The 26,227-nt window shown below is 39.1% G+C and overlaps 1 protein-coding gene across 1 annotated transcript in view; it reads left to right on the forward strand.

Moving 5' to 3' along the window:
• The window catches only part of LOC111150994 (MDM4, p53 regulator), a 41,244-nt gene that overhangs the window by 5,289 nt on the left and 9,728 nt on the right, over window positions 1–26,227 (forward strand). The window contains exons 2-7 of the mRNA XM_022508676.1: window positions 13,740–13,852; window positions 15,353–15,427; window positions 18,879–19,012; window positions 20,089–20,144; window positions 24,617–24,684; window positions 25,418–25,517. Of these exons, the coding sequence (XP_022364384.1) occupies window positions 13,775–13,852; window positions 15,353–15,427; window positions 18,879–19,012; window positions 20,089–20,144; window positions 24,617–24,684; window positions 25,418–25,517 (511 nt within the window). The 5' untranslated portion in view covers window positions 13,740–13,774. The remainder of the gene's footprint in view (window positions 1–13,739; window positions 13,853–15,352; window positions 15,428–18,878; window positions 19,013–20,088; window positions 20,145–24,616; window positions 24,685–25,417; window positions 25,518–26,227) is intronic.

Genomic DNA, 26,227 nt, shown 5'->3' on the forward strand with positions numbered 1-26,227 from the left:
CTTTTTACTTAAATGGTTTATCAGCTGTTAGTGATTGTTGAGGTAATATTTAACTTGAGACTAGAAGGTCTAGGATGAATCAGTCTTCGTAGAACTCAGCAGTGCTACAAATGAAGGAACAATGTGTGCAAAGGCCCTTGAAGCAGGAAGTAAGTGCTGTGAGAAACTAAAAGATCAGGGTGGGGAGGAGGTGCAGGGAGCGTGGAGAACATGAGGTACAAGAGGAAAGTTTGGCAAGACTGGGGCTGGATTGTGTGTTTATCTTTAGAGCAGTAGCAAGCTTTCAAGCAGGGCCTGGCACTGTAGCTTTGGGTTTGTTTTTTTATTTTGTTTTTTTTTAATCCTTCTAGCTGTAGTGTGGAATTTGGTTTGGAGGGAGTTAGATCAGTGAAGTGTCTATTTCAGTGATGCACAGAGGGAATAACACTTTTGGTTGGGGGAAATAGTCATGGAGATGAAAAGAAGGGGTGGTTTTGAAAGATTCAGAAGTTAAAATTGAGGGGCGCCTGGGTGGCTCAGTGGGTTAAGTGTCTGCCTTTGGCTCAGGTCATGATCTCAGGGTCCTGGGATCGAACCCCGCATTGGACTGTCTGCTCAGCAGGGAGCCTGCCTCTCTGCCTACTTGTGATCTCTGTCAAATAAATAAATAAAATCTTTAAGAAAAAAAAGTTAAAATTGATCAAGTTCGATGATGTGATAATGGGAAGAGAGAGATAAGAGGACTCTTTCTGGTTTTATTAATTTGTTTGTTTATTTTTGAGACACCTGCATGGCCCAGTTGGTTAAGCGTCTGCCTTTGGCTCGGGTCATGATCCCAGGGTCCCTCGATCAAGTCCCATATTAGGCTCCCTGCTTGGCGGGAAGCCTGCTTCTCCCTCTGCCTGCTGCTTCCCAGGCTTGCATGCGTGCTCTCTCTCTCTCTCTCTCTCTGACAAATAAATAAATAAAACCTATTTATCTGTCTAGAGAGAGCACACACATGGGGTTGAGGGGGTGACGTGGAGGTAGAGGGAGAGAGAATCCCAAGCAGGTTCCCTGTCCAGTGTGGAGCCTGATATGGAGCTCGATCTCCCAACCCTGAGATAGGACCTGAGCTGAAATTAAGAGATGTTTAACCGACTGAGCCACCCAGGTGCCCCTTACTTTCTGGTTTGAGCAACTGAATGTAACTGCTCACTGGTAGCATAGTGGGAAAGAATAGCTTTAGACTCAGGCAAGTTATCTGACTTCTTTTAGGCTCCGTTTCCTCTTTTAAGGAGCAAGTAATAATACTTAAACCTGTAATCAAAAGAGACTCCCAAGTGGGAAAGGGACAAGATCTTGCTTTGGATTCAGAGCTTGTCAGCTGACTTCATTTCTCACATACGTCTTGAACAGTGCCTTTGCTCATGTCTTCCCCTCCCATTCTTTCCACTATTCTCTCATTTTAAAATCCTTCCATTTTGTCTCCATTCCCTCTCATTCCTCCTCTGCTTTGCAATCTAATTTGTCCTGCTCTTAACTTCCATTGCTTTTAAAGCAGTGGATTGTTTTGTTTTTTAATGGCACAATTTTCTACCAGGTGTTAAAGTAGGAAAACCTTGTTGATGCTTAAATTCTTCAGACCTGCCCAGTAGTCAATTTCTGTTCCTACTGAGAGGCTGAATTAGCATGACTGCTGGCTTCCAGAATCATCCCTATAGGAATGGTAATCGGAAAATGCTATGAGAAACAGACTGGTGATGTGGGCTGTTTTGAACTGTATGTGTGTGTGTGTGTGTGTGTATGGGGAGGTGGCTTTGGTCTGGGACAGGAGAATAAAACCATGGGGGAGGGACTGTTGGAATACTGCTCTAGTTTCTTCCTTGCCTCAATACCTTGGAATTACATTTTTCTATGCTTGCGACCCAGAGCCCTAGTCCAGCTCTCCTCAATGAATCAGGGCATTACAGAAGCATATACTTGTGAGCAGCTGATGAAAAATAGGTGAAGACTGACCTTAGACAGCACTTCTCTTTTACCTTCTAAGTCCTTAGGTCTCCTCAAATCCTATCCTAGTGCTGCTTCTCCTTGGGGAACAAAGGATGAGTATTTGATCTGGGTAGTGAGTGAATGGGGTGAAGAGTGAGTATGGTTTTCTGGTGCTTGGGTCTTTCTACTTTTGTACTTCGTATTTCTTGTTTTTTTTTTTTTTTTAACTTTATTTTGAAATTTTTGACTAATTTCCACACCTCCTATGGGGCCTGAATTTAACCCTGAGGTCAAGAGTCTCACTCTCTTCTGGCTGAGCCCTACTACCCTACTACTTATTTTCTACCTTACTACAGTTTGCTGCAGCTAATAAGGGCTGGAATCTGGTCTTGCCCCATATTCTTTGCCTTTCAGAGTATCTCCTGCCCTCTAGGGAAGAATAACAAAGACGTTTGAAGAGCACAGGTATTTCAGGAGAAGAATAATGTATAAGTTTCATTGGAACAGAAATAATAGAACAGATGGACATAGAGTTTAAAGTTAGAATGGTAATTATCTTTTTTTTTTTTTTTTAAGATTTGTATTTGACAGATCACAAGCAGGCAGAGAGGCAGGCAGAGAGAGAAGGAGGGGAAGCAGGCTCCTTGCTGAGCAGAGAGCCTGATGTGGGACTCAATCCCAGGACCCTGGGATCATGACCTGAGCCGAAGGCAGAGGCTTTAACCCACTGAGTCACCCAGGCACCCCTAGAATGGTAATTATCTTAAAAGGAATGGGGAACATCTTAAGAACTTGAAATAAGAATAATCAGAGGCTGAGAGAACCAGTCCAAAATACTAGGGTTGAAAATGCAATGGTTGAAATAACAGAATGGATACAGTTGAAGAATGAATTAGAACTCCAGATTGAGAAAATCTCCCAGAACTAAAAAAAAAAAAAAAAAAAAGGATAAAAAAATCTAAAAGAAAAACTGAAAGGTAAGGATAATAGATGTAGAGGTACTCAAGTCTAAATAATAGGAATCTTTCTGTTAAAATTCATTTTTTAAAGATTTTGTTTTTAAGTAATCTACATTCTATGTGGGGCTTGAACTCACAACCCTGAGATGAGAAATTGCATGCTCTACCAACGAGCCAGCCAGGCACCCATAAATAATATTAATCTTATTTTATTTTTTAAAGATTTTATTTATTGATTTGACAGAGAGGGACACAGCAAGAGGGGGAACACAAGCAGGGGGAGAGGGAGGAGCAGGCCTCCCGCCGAGCAGGGAACCTGAAGTGGGGCTAGATCCCAGGACCCTTTCAGGGAGGCATCTAAAGACTGAGCCACCCAAGGCACCCCAGGAATCTTTTTTTTTTTTTTTTTTGATTTTATTTATTTATTTGACAGAGATCACAAGTAGGCGGAGAGGCAGGCAGAGAGAGAGGAGGAAGCAGGCTCCCCGCTGAGCAGAGAGCCCGATGTGGGGCTCGATCCCAGGACCCCTGGGATCATGACCTGAGCCGAAGGCAGAGGCTTTAACCCACTGAGCCACCCAGGCGCCCCCACCCCAGGAATCTTAAATAAAAATGAAAAGGTGGGGGTGCCTGACTGGCTCAGTTGGTGGAACATGCGACTCTTCATCTCCTGATCATGAGATCAAGCTCCATTATTGGGCGTGGAGCCCGCATTTAGGGGGGAAAAAAAAAAGGATATGATTGAAATAATGGGAAAAATAGTTGTCTTTTAGAATTAAAAAAAGGGGGGTGCCTCGGTAGCTCAGTGGGTTAAGCTGCTCCCTTCGGCACAGGTCATGATCTCAGGGTCCTGGGATCGAGTCCCACATCGGGCTCTCTGCTCAGCAGGGAGCCTGCTTCCCTCTCTCTCTCTGCCTGCCTCTCTGTCTACTTGTGATCTCTCTCTGTAAAATAAATAAATAAAATCTTTAAAAAAGGGGGGGTGCCTGGGTGGCTTGGTTGGTTAAATATCTGAGTCTTGATTTTGGCTCAGGTTGTGATATCAGGCTTGTGAGATTGAGCCCTGTGCTGGATGGGGAGTCTGAGATTTTCTCTCCTTCCCTCTGCCCATCCCCCACACTCTCTTGTGCTTTCCTTAAAATAAATCTTTAAAAAAAAAGAAAGAAAAAGAAAAAAAAATGAATGTCCTCAAAGGGAAAGTTTTCTTAGAATGCTGAAGATGAGTGATCAGGAAAAATTTGCTTCCAGGAACATTATAGTGAAATTTAAGAATAACAAAGCAAAAGAAGCCTCAGAGAGAAAGAACAGATTACTACAAGGAACAAAAATTAAACTGACATCAGACTTGAACAGCATCACTAAATGCAGGAAAAGAAGAGTGTTTGTAGAGTTTTGAGGAGAAACTTAGAATTTTATACCCAGCCACATTCATTTAAATAAAAATATTCTCAGGTGTATGAAGTCTTGGAAGCCTTGCCATACAAAGACCCATATTGAGCCCAGTTCTGGATGAAATACTAAGTGATTCAAATCCAGGAGGTGTTAGATCTGTGAAGTAAAGGTGATTATTATAATTGATATTAATTGTAAAGGCTAAGCCCCCCTCCCACCCCCCCAAAAAAAGTCTCGTCCAGATGATATCATATTAAAGTTCTTATCTTTGGGGCACCTGTGTGGCCCAGTGGATTAAGCTTCTGTCTTCAGCTCAGGTCATGATCTCAGGGTCCTGGGATTGGAGCCCCACATCTGGCTATCTGCTCCTTGAGGAGCCTGCTCCCCCCCTCCCCCGCCTGCCTGCCTGCCTGCCTACTTGGGATCTCTCTCTGTCAAATAAATAAATAAAATCTTTAAATAAAAATAAAGTTCTTATCTTTTTAGCAGGGAGACAGAGATAGAGTTTTTTTAATTTAATTTTTTTTCAGTGATCCACGATTCATTGTTTATGCACCACACTCAGTGCTCCATGCAATATGTGCCCTCCTTAATACCCAGCACCGGGCTCACTCAACCCCCCACCCCCCAGAATTATTATTTTTTAAAAATTTTATTTATTTATTTGACAGACTGTGAGGGAGGGAACACAAGCAGGGGGAGTGGGAGAGGGAGAAGCAGGCTCCCCACTGAGCAGGCAGCCGGATGCCAATGCAGGGCTCAATCCCAAGATGCTAGGATCATGACCTGAGCCAAAGGCAGTCTCTTAATGACTGAGACACCCAGGCGCCCCGGAGATAGAATTTTTAAGAAAGTAACATTAAGCATAGGAAGAGTAGAACAAACTGGAATGCTAAGTCAAGATGGTAGAAACATCCATACATACTAATTAAAGTGAATGGACTGAATTTACTAGTTAAAGGTAAAAACTGGCAAACTGGGTTGAAAAATCCAAAGTTCAGATACTTTTTTTTTTTATACAAGGGACACACTAGAAGCTTAAGGGCATATAAAAATAGAAAGTAAAAGATGGGGAAAATACATACCTGGAATTATTAAAGCTGGCATGACCTCACTAATACTAGATAAAATGCGCTTTAGGACAGAATGTCTTAATTGGGATGGAAAGAATCACTATGTAATGACAATCACTATATAATGACCATATAATGATAGTAATATGTCAATTCAGCAAGAAGATACAGCAGTTTAAAGCACGTTTGCCTCTGATTAAAAGTCCTTATAATAGGGACGCCTGGGTGGCTCAGTTGGTTAAACGGCTGCCCTCAGCTCAGGTCATGATCCCAGGATGCTGGGATCGAGTCCCACATCGGGCTCCTTGCTCGGCAGGGAGCCTGCTTCTCCCTCTGCCTCTGCCTGCCATTCTGTCTGCCTGTGCTCGCTCGCTCTCCCTCTCTCTCTCTCTCTGACAAATAAATAAATAAAATATTAAAAAAAAGTCCTTAAAATAGATGATATAGAATTGGTGGAACTACGCTGGGATAAATGGACAAGTCCACCTTTGTAGTGGGAGATTTCATTATATCTCTCTTAATTATTTGTAGGTCAGACTAACAAATTAGTAGATATATAAGATTATAAAAAGCTAGCAAGCTTAACGTAACAGAGTTTTGCAAGCATACATTATAGAATTGATCGCCAACCAGACCAGGTGAAAGCCTTAATTTCAAAGAACAGGTTTTACAGAGAGGATGATCTTTCCCCACAGTGCTTTTCAATTAGTCACAAAATGTTAGTTTTAGGAGTTAGTCACAAAAATGTAAATTTAGAAAATATAGTATGCATAGGCATAGCTATCAAGCTCAGGGATTTAAAAAATTATGGAAATTGAAAAACACAGCTGAATGATAATGAAAACTTCATATAGCAAAATCTGTGGGCTAACTTAAAAAATATTGCTGGGGTGGGAGGGGGAAGGAATTTGTAGCCTTAAATATTCAAATTATAAGTGAAGGAGTAAGCTAAATGTCCAACTTAAGAAACTGGGAAATGAGCAACAAATTCTTAAAGAGTAGAAGAGGTAATAAGAAAAAATGTAATATCATGAATGGAAAGGAAGATGCGTCTGTACACAGATTAAAAGAGAATATATCAACTATATGCCCGTAATTTTGAAAACTTAGACTAATGGAAGAAGAAATAAAAAACTTGAATAATCTAATATTTAATTAAAATAGCGATTAAAAACCTTCCCAGAAAGAAAACACCGAGTTTTATGTTTCTTTCTTTCTTTTTTTCTTTTTAAAGGTTTTATTTATTCACTTGACAGAGACACAGTGAGAAAGGGAACACAAGCAGGGGGAGTGGGAGAGGGAGAAGCAGGCCTCCCGCCTGGCAGAGTACTCCATGCAGGGCTTGATCCTGGGGCCCTGGGATCATGAACTGAGCCAAAGGCAAACACCCAGCGACTGAGCCACCCAGGCACCCCGAGTTTTATGTTTCAAAGGTTAATTCTACCAATCTTTCAAGGACCAGAACATCTTTATTTTGTAGAATTTTTTTCCTCTGGCAATAGAAAAATAGGCACTATTCAACAATTGAGTCTATTAAGCCTGCTAGCCCTGACATCCAAACTAGACAAAAACTTAACAGTGGAAAATTGTAGACCCATTTCATTCCCTAATACAGACTTGACAACCTAAACAAAGTAGCGAATCAGAACCAGCAGTGTACAAAAAAGGATAATACTCCCAAACCAAGTTTGGTTTATCTCAGGTGTGTAAGGATTTAATTTTAGAAAATCCAGAAATGAAATTCAGAAACACCACATCAGTAGGTTAATAGAAAAAAATCATGATCATTTCAATAGATTCAGAAAGAATATTTTATAAAAACCACTTTCCATGATATGTTTTTAGCTAATGAGGATGAAGAGAAACCCTTCTAAACTGATAGAGTAACTGTTAAAGAACAACAAAATAAGAATAAAAAAAAATGTAGGGAAACATTAGAAGCACTTTCTTTAAAGTCAGAAACAAAGATGCCCAGGATCGTGTGTATTTGACATTGTGCTGATAGTCCTAAGCAGTAAAGAAAGAAATCAGGAGCATAAGAATTGGAAAGAAGGTGATAAGATTATCTGCCGGTGGCATAATTATTTACATAGAAAAAAACATTCACAGACAGATTATTAGAAATAGTTACGTACATCTAGGTGACTGGACAGAAGATTATTGAAAGTCATTTGTCTTTCTGTATATATGCAAAAACTAAAAATCATAAAGAGAAGCCATCACAGTAGTATTAGAATATCAACTTTAGAAGTTATTTTAATAGACGTGTTAACTCTCCAAAGGGAAAATTTTACTTAAATAAGTGTTTACTAAATAGAGAAGTATATGATGTTGATGAGAAAACAGTTTGATCTGTATATAAAGTATAATTTCATTCAAAATCCCGACAGGGATTTTTATGGAACTTGGTAAAGATAATGCTAACATTTATGTGGAAGAGATAAGGACCGGGAAGGCAAACTGGTGCAGCCACTGTGGGAGATAGTATGGAGGTTCCTCAAAAAGCATAAATAGAAGTACCCTGATCCGGTAGTTGCGCTACTGAGTATTTACCCCCAAAATACAAAGCACTAGCTCAAAGAGATACATGCATCCCTATGTTCATTGCGGCATTATGTACAATAGCCAAATTATGGAAGCAGCCAAAGTGTCTATTGATAAATGGGTAAAGAAGGTTGGTGTATATGCTCATTATGTTGGAATATTATCCAGCTATAAGAGAGAAGAGAAATCTTGTCATTTGCAACATGTATGAGCTAGAGAGTGTAATGCAAAGCGAAATAAGAGGAAAACCAAATATGATTTCACTCATGAGGTATTTAAGAAACAATATGAAGAGCAAAGGGAAAAAAAGGAGACAAACGAAGAAAACAAACTCTCACAGAGAACAAACTGATGGTTACCAGAAGAGAGGGAAAGTGGGTGGGGGTTGGGTGAAATAGGTGATGGAGATTAAAAAGTACACTTACAGTGAGCACTGAGAAATGTATGGGATTGTTGAATCAGGGATGCCTGGGTGGCTCGGTTGGGCAGCTGCCTTCAGCTCCGGTCATCATCCCGGCGTCCTGAGATCAAGTCCCGCATTGGGCTCCTTGCTCGGTGGGGAGCCTGCTTCTCCTTCTGCCTCTGCCTGCCACTCTGTCTGCCTGTGCTCACTCACTCTGACCAAAAAAAAAAAAAAAAAGAAAAGAAAAGAAAAGAATTGTTGAATCATTACATTGCACACCTGAAACTAATGTTAACTATATTGGAATTAAAATTGAAAACTTAAAAAGTTAAAAATTTTAAGAAGTTGGGGGGCCAAGAATAGCTGGTCACTTCTAAAAAAGAACATGGAGGAAAAGACTTGCTTTACTGGATAGGAATACTTATTATAAGATAGGAATTAAGACAGTGTTAAATTGAGTAAACTTAGAAAGATTGATCAATCCGTGGAACAAAATAGAGAACTCAAACACCCATGTATGTAAGGAAAATTCTGTATACAAAAGAGGTGGCTGGCAGCAAAGAATGCATGTTCAATAAACCGAGCTGGAAAAATGGCTCTCTGTAGGGAAGAAGAGTAAAATTGATCTCTAAAAAGAAATCAATTCCAGATTAAGAATTTAAAGGTCATAAAATGTCATCCTTTCACCACACACACTCGCAAATGTTTAGTAGAAAGTATAGGTGAATATGAGACCTTGGGGAATAAAAGAGTGCTTAAATCAGAGGGGCCATTGACTAAAAAAGAGAAGATTGATAAATATAAATTTGATTTTATTAAAATTAAGTTTTCATACAGGTACCTTCTAGGAAATGGAAAAGATGATATAAGTTATTTGCAGGACACCCAATTGACATAGGGCTAATATTAAAAATTTTTTTTTTTTTTTTTTAAAGATTTTATTTATTTATTTGTCAGAGAGCGAGAGGGAGAGAGAGCAAGCACAGGCAGACAGAATGGCAGGCAGAGGCAGAGGGAGAAGCAGGCTCCCCGATGAGCAAGGAGCCCGATGTGGGACTCGATCCCAGGACGCTGGGATCATGACCTGAGCCGAAGGCAGCTGCTTAACCAACTGAGCCACCCAGGCGTCCCTAATATTAAAAATTTTTAAAGAACTATTATAAATTAAGTATAACAAAATCAGGAAAATGTCCAGAAGACATGAGCTGATGTTTCATAGAAGAGGAAACAAAGCTGCTAAGCATATGAAGAGATTTAGTATCATTATCATTAGTGAACAGAGAAAAAGCCCATACCTATTGGCAAAAGTTAAGTTTTATGACATCAAATAATGGAGAAGGGATGGATTCACAGGATATCTTACAGATTCTTGTTGGGATTGTGGATTGGTGCAAACACTTTGAAAACACTTTGGTATCAGTTCCTAAAGTTAAGTATTCATGTATGCTATGAGTGAGCAATTTCTTTTGTAGATATGCCCAAGAGATCCCTTTTTTGCAAATCTACATGAATATTACTAGTAGCACTTTTCATAATAGTGAAAACCTAGAAACAACCCAAATGGTCATCAGACAGTGGAATATTATACAGCAGTCAAAATGAATGAAAAATAAGGTATGCTAAGACATGGATGTATCTTGAAAACATTATGCTAAGTGAAATAAGCCAGACACCAGAGGACAAATATTGTGATTTTACTTAGATGAGTTATCTAGTATAGGCATATTCATAGAGACAGAAAGTAGGATTGTGATCACAAGGTCCTGGGGGCAGGAGGTCATTGGAGAGTTCATTGTTTAATGGGTGCAGAGTTTCAGTGTGGGTGATTAAAAAGTTCTGGAAATGGATAGTGTTGATGGTGTACAGTATTGTGAATGTACTTAATGTTACTAAATTGTACACTTAAAAATGGTAAATTTTATGTTATATTTAGTTTACAATAAAATTTTTTAAAAAAAGAACTAAGGACTCTTAATTACAGGAAACAAGATTGCTGGAGGGGTGGGGTGTGGGGCAGCTAGGTGATGGACATTAAGGAGGGCACGTGATGTAATGAACACTAGGTATTATATATTATATATATTTTAAAAGATTTTATTTATTTATTTGACAGAGATCACAAGTAGGTAGAGGGGCAGGCAGAGAGAGGAGGAAGCAGGCTCCCTGCTGAGCAGTGAGCCCGATACGGGGCTCGATCCCAGGACCCTGGGACCATGACGTGAGCTGAAGGCAGAGGCTTTAACCCACTGAGCCACCCAGGCACCCCAATAATACATTATATGTTAATAAAAAAAAAAAGTAAATAAAGTGACACAACAGTAGGAATCGTTAGTGAAACAAAAATCTCAAAAATTACTATACCTGCTTCTTTTTTTTTTTTTTTTTTTAAAGATTTTTATTTATTTGACAGATCACAAGTAGGCAGAGAGGCAGGCAGAGAGAGAGGAGGAGGAGGCAGGCTCCCTGCTGAGCAGAGAGCCCGACGTGAGGCTCGATCCCAGGACCCTGAGATCATGACCTGAGCTGAAAGCAGAGGCATTAACCACTGAGCCACCCAGGCGCCCCTATACCTGCTTCTTTTAAGTTAAAAGCAGCTAACCTAAAAATACTTACTTGTAGCATTCCATTTTGATGCACTAAAATGCATAAAAAGGAAGGAAAGAAAATCAAAACAGGATAAGGATGATTGTTGGGGAGAGGCAGGGGAATGGGCTAGGGAAGGATGTTACCATTAAATGTAGGTGGTTGTCAAGAGTACTGCTTTGTGGATGTTTATTGCATCACGAAGAATCAAGGAAAAGTGGGCCATGTGCTGATAAACAATGAGAGTCTGTTGAAGAAAAGGATTATGATTAATTCTGTATATTGAGGTCTAAGGGGCAAAAATATATTACTAAGTGGGGTCTTTAGAACTCTTGAGTTTGAAATCGACTCCAGCAATTCACTGAATTGTATTATCTTGGGCAAATAACATCTCTATGCTTCTCTTGCCTTAGATGTAAAACAAAGAATAATGTTTGTTATATTCTACTAATAATTATTATACTATAAGTAATTATTATACTATAAATAATAGTAATAATTCTATTACCTACATCATAGGATTATTTAAGTATTAAATGGGTTAGTATGTGTGCCTGGTACTGAGTCTGCGCCTTTTGTTTTGATTATCTAGTGCTGTGTCATAAACCACCCAAAACTTAGTTAAAACAACAGCCATTTGATTTATTCTTATGATTTTGTGGGCTTAGTTGGATGGTTCTTGTCTGTCATGCAGCTCTGGTCAAGCAATAGCTGCTTTTGGAATGTCCTGTTATATGTGGTGCTTTGGAGGGAGTGGCTAGAAGGCTGTGATGAGCTGGACAACTAATCCTCCCCACATGACCCTTTTATGTGGTCTCTAGTAAAGCAGTCAGAATTTACGGGTCTCCAAGAGCACAAAAAATGAAGCCACCAGGCTTGGAATTGGCACATTACCACTTACGCTGTATTCTGTTGATAAACGTCACAGAGCTACTTGGGAGATGTGTTCATTGAGGACCATTTTTGGAAACCATCCACACTGTTATTTCTTTATTTTTAAGATTTTATTTTTGGTTAAGTGCAGACTGAACGTGGGACTACAGTCCTGAGATCAAAAGTCGCATGCTCCGCCCATTAAGCCAGCCAGGCACCCAGCATCCACACTGTTACTGATACTTGTGTCCATCATGTTACTCTACAGTAACATGTACGTTATTGTCAGTTTCGGCACCAGGGACTGATTAATGAATAAATACAGATCTCTGCCCACTTGTTGCTTCTGTTTTACATGATAAGGAATTAGAATGTATAGTATGTTGGTTGGTAATAAGGACGATACAGAAAAATAAGGCAGGGAAGGAGATAGGGAATACTGGGGGTTGGGAGCTGCAGTTTTAAAAATGGGTAGTCACGGAAGGCCTCCTCGGTAAACTGACCTTTGAGTAGACAAAAGGAGGAGGTTAGGAGCTCGAGGGGCAAGGGTGGGAGCAAGAAAACCTTAGGAGGGTAGTGTAGTTGAAGGGTAGGTGGGTTGGATTAATGCAGTAATAGTGGAAGTGGTGAGAAATGGCTAGAGTTTGGATATATTTTGAAGATAACAGCTTTCGAGTTTATTCAGGAACTGGGTGTGGAATGTGAAAGAAAACGGAATCAGGGATTGCTTCAAGGTCGATGACCTGAGTAGCTGGAAGGATGGACTTGTTGATTGCTGAGGTGGGGAAGACTTGCAGGACTGGCATGTTTGGGGAGATCTGGACTGGTGTTTTAGGTATAAGGTTTGAAATGCTAATTAAAAGCTAGCAGCTTTAAAATTGTAAATTATGCTTGTATCCTATTTGACTTCCCATTTTGTAGCAAGGGAAGCCGATGGGGGAGGGAGGAATTTGAATTGTGTTAGAGTCAGTAAGTATTCTCAGAAGATTGAGGAATCTTGTTAGTTTTATCCAGACTGTGTGTCAGTTTTTCCAGGCCCCTTTCACCTTTTCCCTGATGTGGCTTGTTATCATAAATTTCACTGATCACTTATCACCTTTTTACTAGAAAAAGACCTGATGGTAAACTTTAACAAGTTTATTTAAAAATTTATTTTCCTTCTTAAAAAAAAATTTTTTTTTTAAAGGAGAGACAGTAGAAGTTGAAAAATTTTCACTGAACCTTACTTTATTTCATTTCGTGTTACAGCTTTCCTTGATGATAAATGTCCACTTTGGCTTAACCCATCTTGTAGGTACCGCTATACTCTTTAGGTTTGGCACACGTTATGTGCCCACCTTGGCTTAACCCATTTTATAGGCATTTAGTTGCTATACTCTCTGGGTTTGGCAGGTATTAAAAACTAACTGCCTTAACTGATACTGAGTAATTTGACTCTCACTTTCTTGCCGTTGCTTGGCCAAGACATGTTTCAACATGTTGCATGTTTCTTGATGTGCCCTTGGAATCATAAATCTATTACTTAATCTTGGCAAGTCCCCCAGCTCTATGATCTGTTGTCTTCCAGGGGGTTGCTCTTGAGCACTGTTAAGAGGGGAGGAGTTACTGAAACCCTGATGCCCATTGGGGAGGTAATGATTGTGAATTTGACTTTGGCTAAAACAGTTTACTCATTATCATCACTGTGGAGGTTGGAGCATGCCTGAACCTGTTTCTGTTTCAGACTTCACCTGAGGGAAGCCTGGATGGCTCTGACTCTTAATTAAGCTCTCCAGTTTTTTGGAGGATCTGAATTTAGAAAGGGATCAGAAGAGTATCGAGAACCATTTGTGTAGGGTCCTCTGATACATGTGTCTTTTTTTTTTTTTTTTTAACCTTCTGCTGGCTGCTGTTTTGTAAATCTTAAAGTGAAAATTTTCTGCTTTAGAAGACATTTCATAATGGTTTTTTTTTCCCTTGTAGACTTATCAGCAGGCGGCGATTTCTTCCCTGCCAAAATGACGTCACTTTCCACCTCTGCCCAGTGTTCAACTTCTGACAGCGCTTGCAGGATCTCTCCAGAACAGACCAGTCAGGTAAATCATTTTTAGGCATTCCTAGTTTTCTGTAAGCTTTTAAAAAATTGAGTTGGAGCATGTAGGTAACTTTACTGACTAGGATTTTATGTAGAGCAGAAAGGATTATTTTTTAAATGCTGTATTAGGGAAACTAATAAATAGTTTCACTGCTCAAAATTTGAATTGATTATTGGTTAAATAAAGATGTGGAGGTTACACATTGCTTAAAATTTGCTTTTGAAAATTTATGTTTTAGGGTATGGGTGGCTAGCGGAGAATTTGGGGCCAAGTTACATGTTTGTTTTCCATCTCTCTCGCTTCATTTTAACAAACTTGTTTTCTTTAAAATTAATTTTAAATTGTAAATATAGCAAATGTATTCTTACAAAATTCAATTTTATAGTGTGTTTACTTATAAAGTATTTATCTATAGAGACTCCTTGACCGTCTCCTCCCTTCTTTGCCCAAAATCCCCTCCCCCTAAGACAACACTATTATTAATTAGGTGTGTCTTGTTTCAGTTCTTCTCCTCTAACATGTAAAAATACATAATTTTGTCACTTGTCTTCATAAACATTGCACAGCATATATAGTATTGTGTACCTTAGTGTATGATGAAGGTAGAATTTGGATTTGTTGGGGGAAAATGTGGCTTATATAATAGATGGTTTTGATATAATTGTCCATCTCTGGAAGAAAACAAATGAAGACCTCAAACTTTGTACAAAAACAAATTCCAGGTAGATGAAGATTTAAATGTGAAAAGTGAAATAATGTTAGAGGAAAACTTAGGAAATGGTTGTGCCTTAAATAAGACAAAACCAAAGAGGCTGTAAGAGGAAGAGAGAGACAAATTTGACCATAAAATTTTTAAAGATAAAACTGTGTGGTTAAAGACAGACTCCACAGTCAGAGTCAAGAGATGTCAAAGTCGCTATCCCTTGTGTGTTTACACCACATCTGGTTTATCTGCCCACCTGTTGGCGCTGTTTGGGTTGTTCCATCTTTTGGCTATTGTGAATCATGTTCCTGGGAACACTGGTGTACAAATATTTGTTTGAGTTCTACTTTCAGTTCTTTGGGGTATATACTACCTAGGAGGGGAACTGCTGGGTCATATGATAATTTTATGTTTAACTTTCTGAGAAACTGCCAAACTATTTTCCACACCAGCTGAACCAATAAAAATCTTCCCACCAGCTGTGCACAAGGGTTCCAGTTTCTCCATACCCTTGCCAATGTTTATTTTTGTCTCCTTTTTTCTTTTTATTTTGGCCGTCTTAGTAGGTGTGAATGTGTTGTCTTTTGAAAATGTGATTTTTCAGAGAGGTAACAGGTAGTAGTCCGATTATCTGCTATTATTGTAGGTATTGGAAGATTGTATGTTATTAGATGGTAAGTATCTACCAGGGTTTGTTAAAAAATATATATATTTAAGGAGGTTTTCTTGTTCCCTAGGATTTGAGAAACCAAGCTAGTTGGAATATAAATAACAGGTTTTTTTAATGATTCTATCAGGTACGACCAAAACAGCCACTTTTGAAGATTTTGCAAGCAGCAGGTGCACAAGGAGAAATGTTCACTGTTAAAGAGGTAAGCTGTCAAAGAGAATTCTCAGTTTTTGTTTTTGTTTTTTTAAGATTTTATTTTATTTATTTATTTGACAGACCGATCACAAGTAGGAAGAGAGGCAGGCAGAGAGAGAGATAGAGGAGGAAGCAGGCTCCCCGCTGAGCAGAGAGCCTGATGCAGGGCTTGATCGCAGGACCCTGGGATCATGACCTGAGTTGGAGGCAGAGGCTTTAACCCACTGAGCCACCCAGGTGCCCCGAGAATTCTCAGTTATAAGAACAGCTGAGAAGTAAACGCTGATGAAAGAAAAAAAGTAGTAGCTGATGAATATATAGTTCCGACATCAGGCCCAAGAAAGGAAATTCTCTTCCTGAAGTACTAGAAAGGCAACTTTTGCTTGTTTTAAAGACTACTGAGCTAAACTGAACTTCGTATTTCCTTTAAATTTCCTTTTGAAGTATGTTGTCAGCCAAACATAAAATTAAGCGTGAATTCATTGATCTCCGAGTTAAAATGCAAAGCGTGTACAAGATTAAAAAATGACACTGTCGATGATTTATAGGATGTACTGCCAGGCAGGAATTAAATGCAGTAGTTTTTCATTATAAATGTGTCAGATACTCTTCTGAGCACTGTGAGTTATTTTAAACACTTATGCATTTAAATAACTTATTTAGCATCTAAAGGTTTTTTGTTTTGTTTTGTTTTTTAACAAAACCAAATTGAATTCCTTAAGTGGAAAAGACTCAGTATTAAAATGTTAATCTCTCTGAGCTGGTTGCATTTAGTAGGATAAAAATCTTCTAACCTTTTCTAATGGGAAGAAACAAAATTATCAATTTTTTTTTTTTTTTTTTAACTTTTCTGAAAAACTTAAGGAACACTGCACTTCTGAGCCATTTTATCTCTCAAGGAAACAAATTGGGAGCATTTTAGATTTTTAGAATATTCATATTTACTTTATCATTTTAAATTAAGTACATTTTGGACTGTATCTTTAGAATTCTGAAACTATTATTGAAGTATGGATTTTTATTTTTTTATCTTTTTTTTATTAAAGATTTTATTTATTTACTTATTTGTCAGAGAAAGAGAGAGAGAGAGCACAAGCAGGGGGAGCAACAGGCAGAGGGAGAAGCAGGCTCCCCGCAGAGCAAGGAGCCCCATGTGGGACTCAAACCCGGAACCCTGGGATCATGACCTCAGCCAAAGGCAGACACCCAACCGACTGAGCCACCCAGGCGTCCCAAAGTATGAATTAAAAAAAAAAAATTTATTTGAGAGAAAGAGTGCAGGGGCATATGCATTGGGGGAGGGACAGAGAGAGAATTTTCAAGCAGCCTCTGTACTAAGTGTGGGACTTGGTGTGGGGCTCAATGATCTCATGACTCCCATAAGATTGTGACCTGAGCCAAAAACCACAAGTCAGTGCTTAACTGACTTAACTGACTGAGCCACCCAGGTGCCCTGATGTATGGAATTTTATATCAATAAAGTTGTTAAAATGAATTATGCTATCTCCTTTAGTCATGTGGTAGAGGTTTCCTGGGTTAAGAAGAAATTAAGTACATATTGGTCAGAAAGAATATTTTACTGGGGAAGAAATTGCAAAGAGTGAGTTTATATGAAGCTCTCTATTATGAATTTTGACCTTACCTGGTGCATAAAGAAGAATTTCTTAATATTTTATTTTTAATTTTTTTTAAAGATTTTATTATTATTATTTTAAAAAACATTTTATTTATTTGTCAGAGAGAGAGAGCACAAGCAGGCAGAGTGGCAGGTAGAGGCAGAGAGAAAAGCAGGCTCCCTGCTGGACAAGGAGCCTGATACAGGATTCGATCGCAGGACCCTGGGATCATGACCTGAGCTGAAGGCAGCGACTCAACCGACTGAGCCACCAAGGAACCCCTAATTTTTTATTTTTAAATATTGGTTCTCAGTATGTGCATTGAGGCAGTATGGTATAATGAGACTAGTAATTTTGTATACATTATTAATGTTTTATTTACTTTTTTTAGCTTAATGCATTTATTTTATTTTATTATTTTTTAAGATTTTATTTTTAAGTGATCTCTATACCTAATGTGGGGCTTGAGCCCACAGCCCTGAGATCAGGGGTCGCATGCTTTACTGACTGAGCCCGCCAGGTGCCCCTGAGCACTTTTTCGCACCAGATGCTGGAATGGAAGCTTGCAGATCAGTTCAGTGGACTTGTGATAGTGTCCGATTTCACAGGTGCAGCAGTACCAGGACTGTAACGGTGAGGTTTCTTCACCCCTCCAGAAGAGGGCACACGCTTGCAAGTGGCTTTTTGTAGTCAGTCACTTCTTCAGAGCTTTACCACCAGTTGATATTCGAGTGGTCTGCTTTGTGCAAGCCATAGTGTAGAAGTCTTACCTTCTCCCCCTTCTCCTTCAGCTGGAGCTCTGGGAGTTAGAGGTGGTGATGGTGCGGCAGTGGCTGCAGACAATTATGTACACATTTATAGGGTAGATGATCTATATTGTCCTAGAAGAGCTTATTTTGGATTTATTTCTTCCGGAAGTTGGACAGATAAAATATAAAACTTCCTCCTTTTTCTTTCAGTGGTGGTTCTTCCCCATCTTACTTCCTCCTAGGTATTTGATTATCTGGGGCGAAATGTTGCTTGGTATAGAAGGGAGCTTAGGAGCATTATTGTACCAGTATAATGGGGACAGTGTTGGAAACATCTTCTGTGCAGGTATCTAATAATTCCTGAGAAGTTGGGGCCTAAAGATACAGATAGCCGCTTTGGTTTGCATGTGGTCTCTGACAGCAAAGTTCTTACTGTCATTAACTGAACTTAATTATTAAGTAGTTTAAAAAAATCTGCATGGAGAAAACATTAGGAAAAAATAGATCACTTAAAACTTTTGAATCATGATCTTGTCTGAGTTCCTTCCATTTTTGTGAACTCTGTGAAAAAAGCCAGATAGACTAAATTTTTATTTGATAGACACTAGATTCTGTGTTTTATGCACTTATGGGGCTGATGGCTTGTTAACCATTGTACTTCATTTGCCAAAAAAGAATTAAATGAATATGCATCAAAAGCGTCTTATAGTTATGTGTCCCTGGACTTGGAATATATTTTTATGGCCCAGGCACATACAAAGTTTATTCTAGTCATAGAATAGGCCTCTTTATTTGGACTTGTGGGAAAATTTTTACGGGGATACTAGGTAAATTCAACACTCTTTCTCACTGTCAGACTGCTGCGTTTCTATTTTAAAAAATAAGTCTCTTGATATCCAGCATGATAATAAGTGGCTGAACCTAGTAGTTGGGGACAACCGTCTTGTCATAGGACTCCTTACACAAGCACCAACAGTCATGCTCATACATAGTTTCTCTTTTTCTAACAAACTAACGTACCTTCCCTTCTCATAATTAACTTGTGTTTGGAGCAGCTGGACAGACCTCTTCCTGCGGTTTTCTTGCCCTGCAGGTCATGCATTATCTCGGCCAGTACATAATGGTGAAGAAGCTTTATGATCAGCGGGAGCAGCATATGGTGTATTGTGGCGGAGATCTTTTAGGAGAACTGCTAGGACGTCAGAGCTTCTCCGTGAAAGATCCAAGGTAAGAAGATTGAAGATTTGTTTGTCTTTTTGGGTGCTTCTAACAACTCAGTCTCCATAGAATATTAGTGGTTATTTATTCCTTTAGTCAATCAATATTTAAGGGTCTCCTGTGAGGCCCTGAGAACGTGTTTGTGAACAGCGATCTCAGATTCTATGGAGTTTAAGGAGCGGTGAGACAGTCGATGCTCTTCCCCATCTTCTATCAGGTTATCACACTGCACGTAGTAAATTACACTGTGAGTGTTAGAGACAAGAGGTACATGAAGCTGCGTTGGGGTGGGATTTAGGGTCTTATTGGTTGGGGTACGTATGGTTCCTTGAGGAAGTGCTGTTTGAGCAAAGAGCCGCAGGATGAGTGAGAAGTGGGAGTGCTCTGGGAGAGGGTTGGAGAACTGGCAGATTGAGCATTATGTGCAAAGGCCTGGGTAGGAGGAGCTTGGTGTGGCTAGGTTAGAATTTTGTGAAGCAGCTGTTACAGAGAGGAAGACTGAGCTGATGAGCGAAATGTAGCATCGCTGGCCGGTTTGAGGTCGAAGATGGGCTTCATAAGAATCACAGTAGAACTTCTTTGACCTGTTGTGCAACTTTCTCCAGCCACATGGGGGTGTATATGGTTGTTACAGAGTGAAAAGCTGATTAGTAATTAAGAAGCCATTGTTTTCTTTCTATAGCTTTGTGATGACTGTTTCTTCTGCGCTCATTTTGTCTTACTGTGGTTAGACTCCCTTCCAACCCTTCCCCAATTAAAATTGTAAAAATTAATTCCTCGTGGGAAGGAATGGTCTCTAAAGGAAATCTTGTGTTACTGTTAGCTAATTAAATAAAATGTAAATTAATTAGTGTCTTAATGGGGGCGAAGTAGCACAAGCACTTGGACATGAGTATCTTGACATTTAAATAATTACAAACAAATCTATTCTGGGGAAAACATTCTGCTTCTCCATGTGTTACAGAGAAAGTTGAAAGATCATGTACCAAATAGAAATGTAACATTTTAATGGAAAACCATGAGGTTATTAAGTTTTTGTTTTTGTGTGTTTTGTTTTGTTTTGTTTTTTTTTTTGTCTCTGACAGCCCTCTCTATGATATGCTAAGAAAGAATCTTATCACTTTAGCCTCTGCTACTACAGGTACGTCACATCCTCTTTCTTCAACCTGTGTCACAGCTTTGAGCTCAAGGGGGCAAATGATGGGAAAACAAGGAGGATTAAGATGGAAATGAAATGCTGTGTTGGCATGATTGGGAGGGACACCTGTCATACAGAATGTTATTAGGATGTTAACTTCATTGTGGAAAATTTCAAATATACTAAATAGATTAGTGTAATGCCCATTTCTTAGACTTGGTAATTGTTAACATTTTGCCACGTTTGCTTCATATGTACTTTTTTTTCTTAATTTCATTTATTTTTTCCATCTGGATATACTTTTAAAATCTCGAACAGATAAGGACCATTTTCCTTTAAACAGAACTGCAGTGTCGTTCTTACACCCGAGAAAATTATTAATAATATAAATAATAACTCCATAATATTATCCAATAGCCAGTATGTGTATAGTTTACCCCCAGTTATCCCAGAAAGGCCTTTTACATTTGGCTTGTTGAAATCAAGATCCAGACCAAGTCCACACATTGCGTTTAGTTAATATGCCTGTAAGTATCTTTATAAAACAATCCTCCTTTTATTTTTATGTCATTTATTTGTTGAAGAAATGGATCATTTGTCCTATAGAATTTCCCACATTCTAGAGGTTGCGAGATTGTATCCTTGTGATGTTGTTTAGCATGTTTGTCTGTTTCTTTTATTTCCCTTAAACTAGTAAGGCTTGAATAGTTTCAAGTTTAAATTTTTTGCTGAGAATTCATAGGTGGTGCTTTGTACATCTTTTGCATCACTCCTGAGCCATGTAAAGTTCGACTTGTCCCTCTTTCAGTGATGTTGATTCTGTGGGCACATGTGCTGTTCCTCTGACCGACCCATCTGTTAATCAGGGTCCCCCGGGAACCTTTCACCTGATGGTTTTAGCTTTCTGTTATATGAATGCCAGTTTGTCTGACACCCTTTGCTTGATTCCATATCTTTTAAAGATTTTATTTATTTATTTGACAGAGAGATCACAAGTAGGCAAAGAGACAGGCAGAGAGAGAGGAAGGGAAGCAGGCTCCCTGCCTAGCAGAGAGCCTGATATGGGGCTCGATCCAGGACCCTGGGATCATGACCTGAGCTGAAGGCAGAGGCCCTAACCCACTGAGCCACCCAGGTGCCCCTCAGTATCTTTTAAATACTGTCCTCTGGGTTTAATTTATTCTGTATGTGCAGGAAGCAGACTGCTCTGGGGTCTGAAGTGTAGTGTGTTAGAGATCAGTGAAGACTGGATATAACTGAAATGTAACCCTATCTGTTACTCCTTTCCAAATAATGAACACCCCCCCCCCATTTCTCTGTGAAGCCCTTTTGTGAGTTTCAAATTAGATTTTAGGTAACCTTATCCTTTAAAGAAAGCCAAGTTTGTGATTCTTTTAGATAAGTTATCTTACAGTAGTTTAGTGAAACAAATAATTGAAAAGAATCCATTCCTAATAAAGATTTATGATTTAACGTGAGAGCAGAGAGACTGCTTTCGTAGTGAAATGTGTCTTTGAACTTATATTGAGTTTTGGAGCCTCTTGTCTTCATTGAGCCATTTGCCCACTTCACCCAGCTGTAAATTTCTGTTGAGAGGGAAGGCCTTGCAAATAATATAGCGCTTTATTGAAATTCAGTCACTTGTGAAATAGTAGGGCTTTCCTGGGATGTTCACTGCAGGCTTGAACTGCACGGAGGATTTTATATTTGCTGATCTACCCTTTCAGTAGAATTTGTTTTCTGATTGTTTTCTGGATAACTCAAGTGAGTCTAATTCTCACTTTTCCTCTCTCTTTCTCTTGCACTTGCAGCATTTAACATGCCATCTATTAAAATGAACATTTCAATAATATTTCAGTTGATCCTAACAACAACCCTGTGAGGAAGGTCTGGAGATGATGAAACGGAAGGGTTTTTTATTTTGTTTGTTTGTGTTTTTGATTTTTGCTTTTTTTTAAAAAAAGATTTTATTTATTTATTTGCCGGAAAGAGGAGACACAGCGAGAGAGAGAACACAAGCAGGGGGAGTGGGAGAAGGAAAAGCAGGCTTCCCGCTGAGCGAGGAGCCCGATGTGGGACTCAATCCCAGGACCCTGGGATCATGAACTGAGCCGAAGGCAGATGCTTAACAACTGAGCCTTCCAGGCGTCCCGATTTTATTTATTTATTTGACAGAGAGAGACACAGCAAGAGAGGATAACATAGGCAGGGGAAGTGGGAGAGGGAGGAGCAGGCTTCTCACCGAGCAGGGAGCCCTATGCAAGGCTTGATTCCAGGACCTTGGAATTATGACCTGAGCTGAAGGCAGACGCTTAACGATTGAGCCACCCAGGCGCCCCTTTGATTTTTGCTCTTAATAGAATAAATGATTTGTCCAAGATTAGGTGCCACTGATAATTGGTAGAACGGATATTTCTGACTGACTGGTTCTTGGGCTTTTCATTGTGCCACACATTGATGTCATAACAGAGTTTGCCCCAATTAATTTTTCTTAACACATTTCTCTCTGAACATGAAATGTTTAAAAGATTTTGTTTGTGCTTGTCACTTTGAAATGATTTTAGTTAGAAAAAAGTAATAAAAGTATAATAAAGGGTTCCAAATATTCTTTACCCAGATTCCCCAAATGATAACTAACATCTTGTATAACCATAGTACAATGTTCAAAACCAGAATATTGCCCCAAAATACTTTTGATTGTCTGCTCTTGACTTGCCCTTGCTTTGGTGCTTGTGGTTGGTTATCGCTGTTGATCTGAATGAATTGGGTTGCTTGTGTTTTATTTAAAAGGACAAATGAGAAAAATGTTTTTTATATCACCTGTTGTACACCTTTGCAAGTGGGTTAAACCTTTTATTTTGATGGTTGAGAAAATGTCATTGTTTAAAGTAAAGGTGGTTCTTTTATGAGGCATTTGTCCAAATCTCCACATGTATACCAACAAAATGATAAATAAATGACAGACTTTATTTATTTTAAAATTCCTTTGTATGTTGTAGTTTTCCCAGATAATTTCTTTTTGCTTATAAATTTTCATTTTTTTTTTAAAAGATCTTACTTACTTGAAAGAGGGCTTTTGAGAGAGAGCGAGAGCTCACTCACTAGTTGGGGGGAGGGGCAGGAGAAGAGGGAGAAGCAGATTCTCCACTGAGCAGGGAGCCTGACTTAGGGCTCAGTCCCAGGACCTTGTCATCATGACCTTAGTCGAAGGCAGATGCCCAACGGACTGAGCCACGCAGGCGCCCTGCTTCTAAATGTTTTAACCTGAGGAAGATACAGGAAGGCGTTAGAACTATAAATGACAATATCAAGTTGCTTTAGTAAAGAAATGCTTTATCTGCATTGTCTCATGATTTGATCTTTGAAGACCACTGGGGTCAGAAAATGCTGTCTCTTGAACTTCTCAGTATTCTCCGTTGACCTGTAAAAATGCTTGTAGAAATCACGCTCTTTAGGATTACAGTTCTGAAATTATTTGCTTTGTGCAAACTAACTGAATTATCAGACCACTTGGAGCATCCGTATTCTTTCCCTGGTGGCCTTTGTGACCTGCGGATGAAGTTCTCCATAAATGTCTTATCTCTGGATCTGATAGTAGCTAATGAACCCAACCCTTGGTAGACTTATTTGGGAACATTCCAGTTACATATAACCTCATATAATGAGCGGTCTAGGTTACTAAATTCTCTGCAGTTTGTCGTTTTCCTGTAGCTGAGTTTTCATCTTCTGTTCTGCTTGAAAAATTTCCAAGTCCTCAAAATACATTTCTCTCAGACTATCTGAGAATTTCTCTCAGGTTATTGTTTTCTTTGCTTTTCACTGGCTTTGAGAAAAACTTTATCTGCTCTCCCTTCTTTCTTAGGAAATGTTTATAGTAACTGGGAAAAATAAAACTTTTTTTTTTTTAAGTAAAACATGTTAATTAAAAAAACTACTGCATATTCATGTATTGGGAATTTAAAACAGGAAATCATCACTGATGCTTTAGAATGTAAGTTTGCACGGGGTGCTGTTGTGTTATGAAGCAAGTGAGGAAAATTCCAGATTTTCAGATTTCATAACCCTGTATAACTTTTAACAGTTGAAAGTAAAAATTAAAGACCGAACTTTTTTGCTGTTGTTTATAAGTTAGGCAGATGTGGGAAGAGATAATAAAAAATACTCTCCATTATTTCTTGGTTGGAATCACTTTCATAGAAAAATGTGGAAGTTTGCCATGAACATTTTTTAGTTATTTTTCATTTTCTCCCAGATTACATTTTGGTAATACATTTTGAACAAAGCCTGGCTTGGTCTTTGCCGTTTTTATCAGTTTTGATTTTTCCCTTTTGGATGAGAGCTTTGCCCAGCCAACATGGAGAAGTACATCTTTAGGGAGCAAACCTGGCTCCAGGGTTGTTTGCTGAGGTCCTTTTTATGTGGAAAGAATGGTTATTACCAGGGAAGGTTTTCCTTTTGTTTTACTTGCTATCCAGATGCTGCTCAGACTCTCGCTCTCGCACAGGATCACAGTATGGATATTCCAAGTCAAGACCAACTGAAGGTAAAATCACCACACGGTGACTTCTTTTGTTGTACAGAGTGGCCCCTTCTCTGTACCTATGGATCTTGGACTCCCAAGACCTTTCTCTAAATGTGGTAAGAATTTAATAAGAAAGGTTCTTGGGAGTTCACAGACCAGGGACAGAGTGAAACTTCTCTGTTCTGCCCATAACAGAGTTCCAGTCTCTGAATTTTTCTTTGGGATGTAGCACTTCTGATCTTCAGTTCCTCCAGTTGCATTTTCTTTGGGGTTTGTGTATGCCTGTGTGTGTGATGGTGTCCATATATAGGTGTTTGAGAAAACTGCTTTATTAGATTTTAGCAGGCTCTTTGCAGTTAAGTTCATGTCAGGCCATTCTTAAAGCTTCTTCAGACCTGGGAAAACTTTATGATCTTGGTATATGCTGAGGGTTTCCTCATGTTTTCTGAATTATGCCTAATTTTGTAGTCTAGAGGCTTTTCATCGATAGCCTGTTTTTAACAGTAGATTTTGGCCTTTTGTGCAGAGATTTTTTATCCCCCTAGGTTTGGGATTCTCTTAGCGCTGCTCACAGTGAGTTAAGGAGAGGTGTTGCCTTTATTTGATGACTATTGTGAACTCCAGAGATCTCTTTCTTGTGCGTAACCCATTGTGCCGCACGCTGACTGGTGAGCCAGGATGGAACTGCTACATCCCCGGGTCTCAGTCATTTTTACGGCACTGACAGACATCTTTCCCTTTTTTTTTTTTCCAGCAAAGTGCAGAAGAAAGTTCCAGTTCCAGGAAGAGAATGGAAGAAGGCAATATTCCTGCACTGCCTACCTCACATCATAAATGCAGAAGTTCTAGAGAAGGTAAGTTTTGGGTTAAGGCTATACAGTTTTTACTTTTTCTTTTTTTTTTTTTTCCTTTTGTTGATGACTTCTAGAAATGGGATTTATTCAACATTTAGCACTGGTTGTAATTGAGACCATTCTATAGACAACTCAAAAAATAATAATGCACTTCCTTTGTATATGAAGTAGGAGGGGCATATGTCATCCTTACTTCTCATTCTTTTCCAAAAACTTTTTCTTTACCCTAGTGACCGTTGTTAACTTTGAAGATGGTAGTGCTCTTTTAGCAACCTGTGTTTACTGGGGTGGACTGGTGGGGTGAGTCCTGTCCTTTGGCTGCATACTAATAGAAGATCACTACAGATAAATCAATTTGCCACCTAGTCAGCTGCCTTGGCCTTTTAAATCTTGACATACTTGTATATATTCAGTCCAGTTAGGCTTCTTATTTTGATTTATCTGCTTCAGGTGAAGGCTAATTTTTGTAGAGTTTTGAAGTTTGCAAAGATGATGTATACGTAGTCTGTCAGAGCCAAGAATGAGCCCTCAGGAACCTAGTAGGTCCTTCGTTTGCCCTTGGATGATAGTCCTCAGATCTTTGCCATCTGTACTGGATATGCTATGGTCAGGCTAAATGAGTTAATTGATATTTTGAAAGTTTTCCTCAAGCTCTGCTTAATAAAGTATCCCCTAAAATTTTTTCTATACAGGTGTATAAAATCATAAAT

This window comes from Enhydra lutris, unplaced genomic scaffold (genome assembly GCF_002288905.1).
Source record: "Enhydra lutris kenyoni isolate GAN:26980312 unplaced genomic scaffold, ASM228890v2 scaffoldscaffold25, whole genome shotgun sequence".
Taxonomy (NCBI): Eukaryota; Metazoa; Chordata; class Mammalia; order Carnivora; family Mustelidae; genus Enhydra; species Enhydra lutris.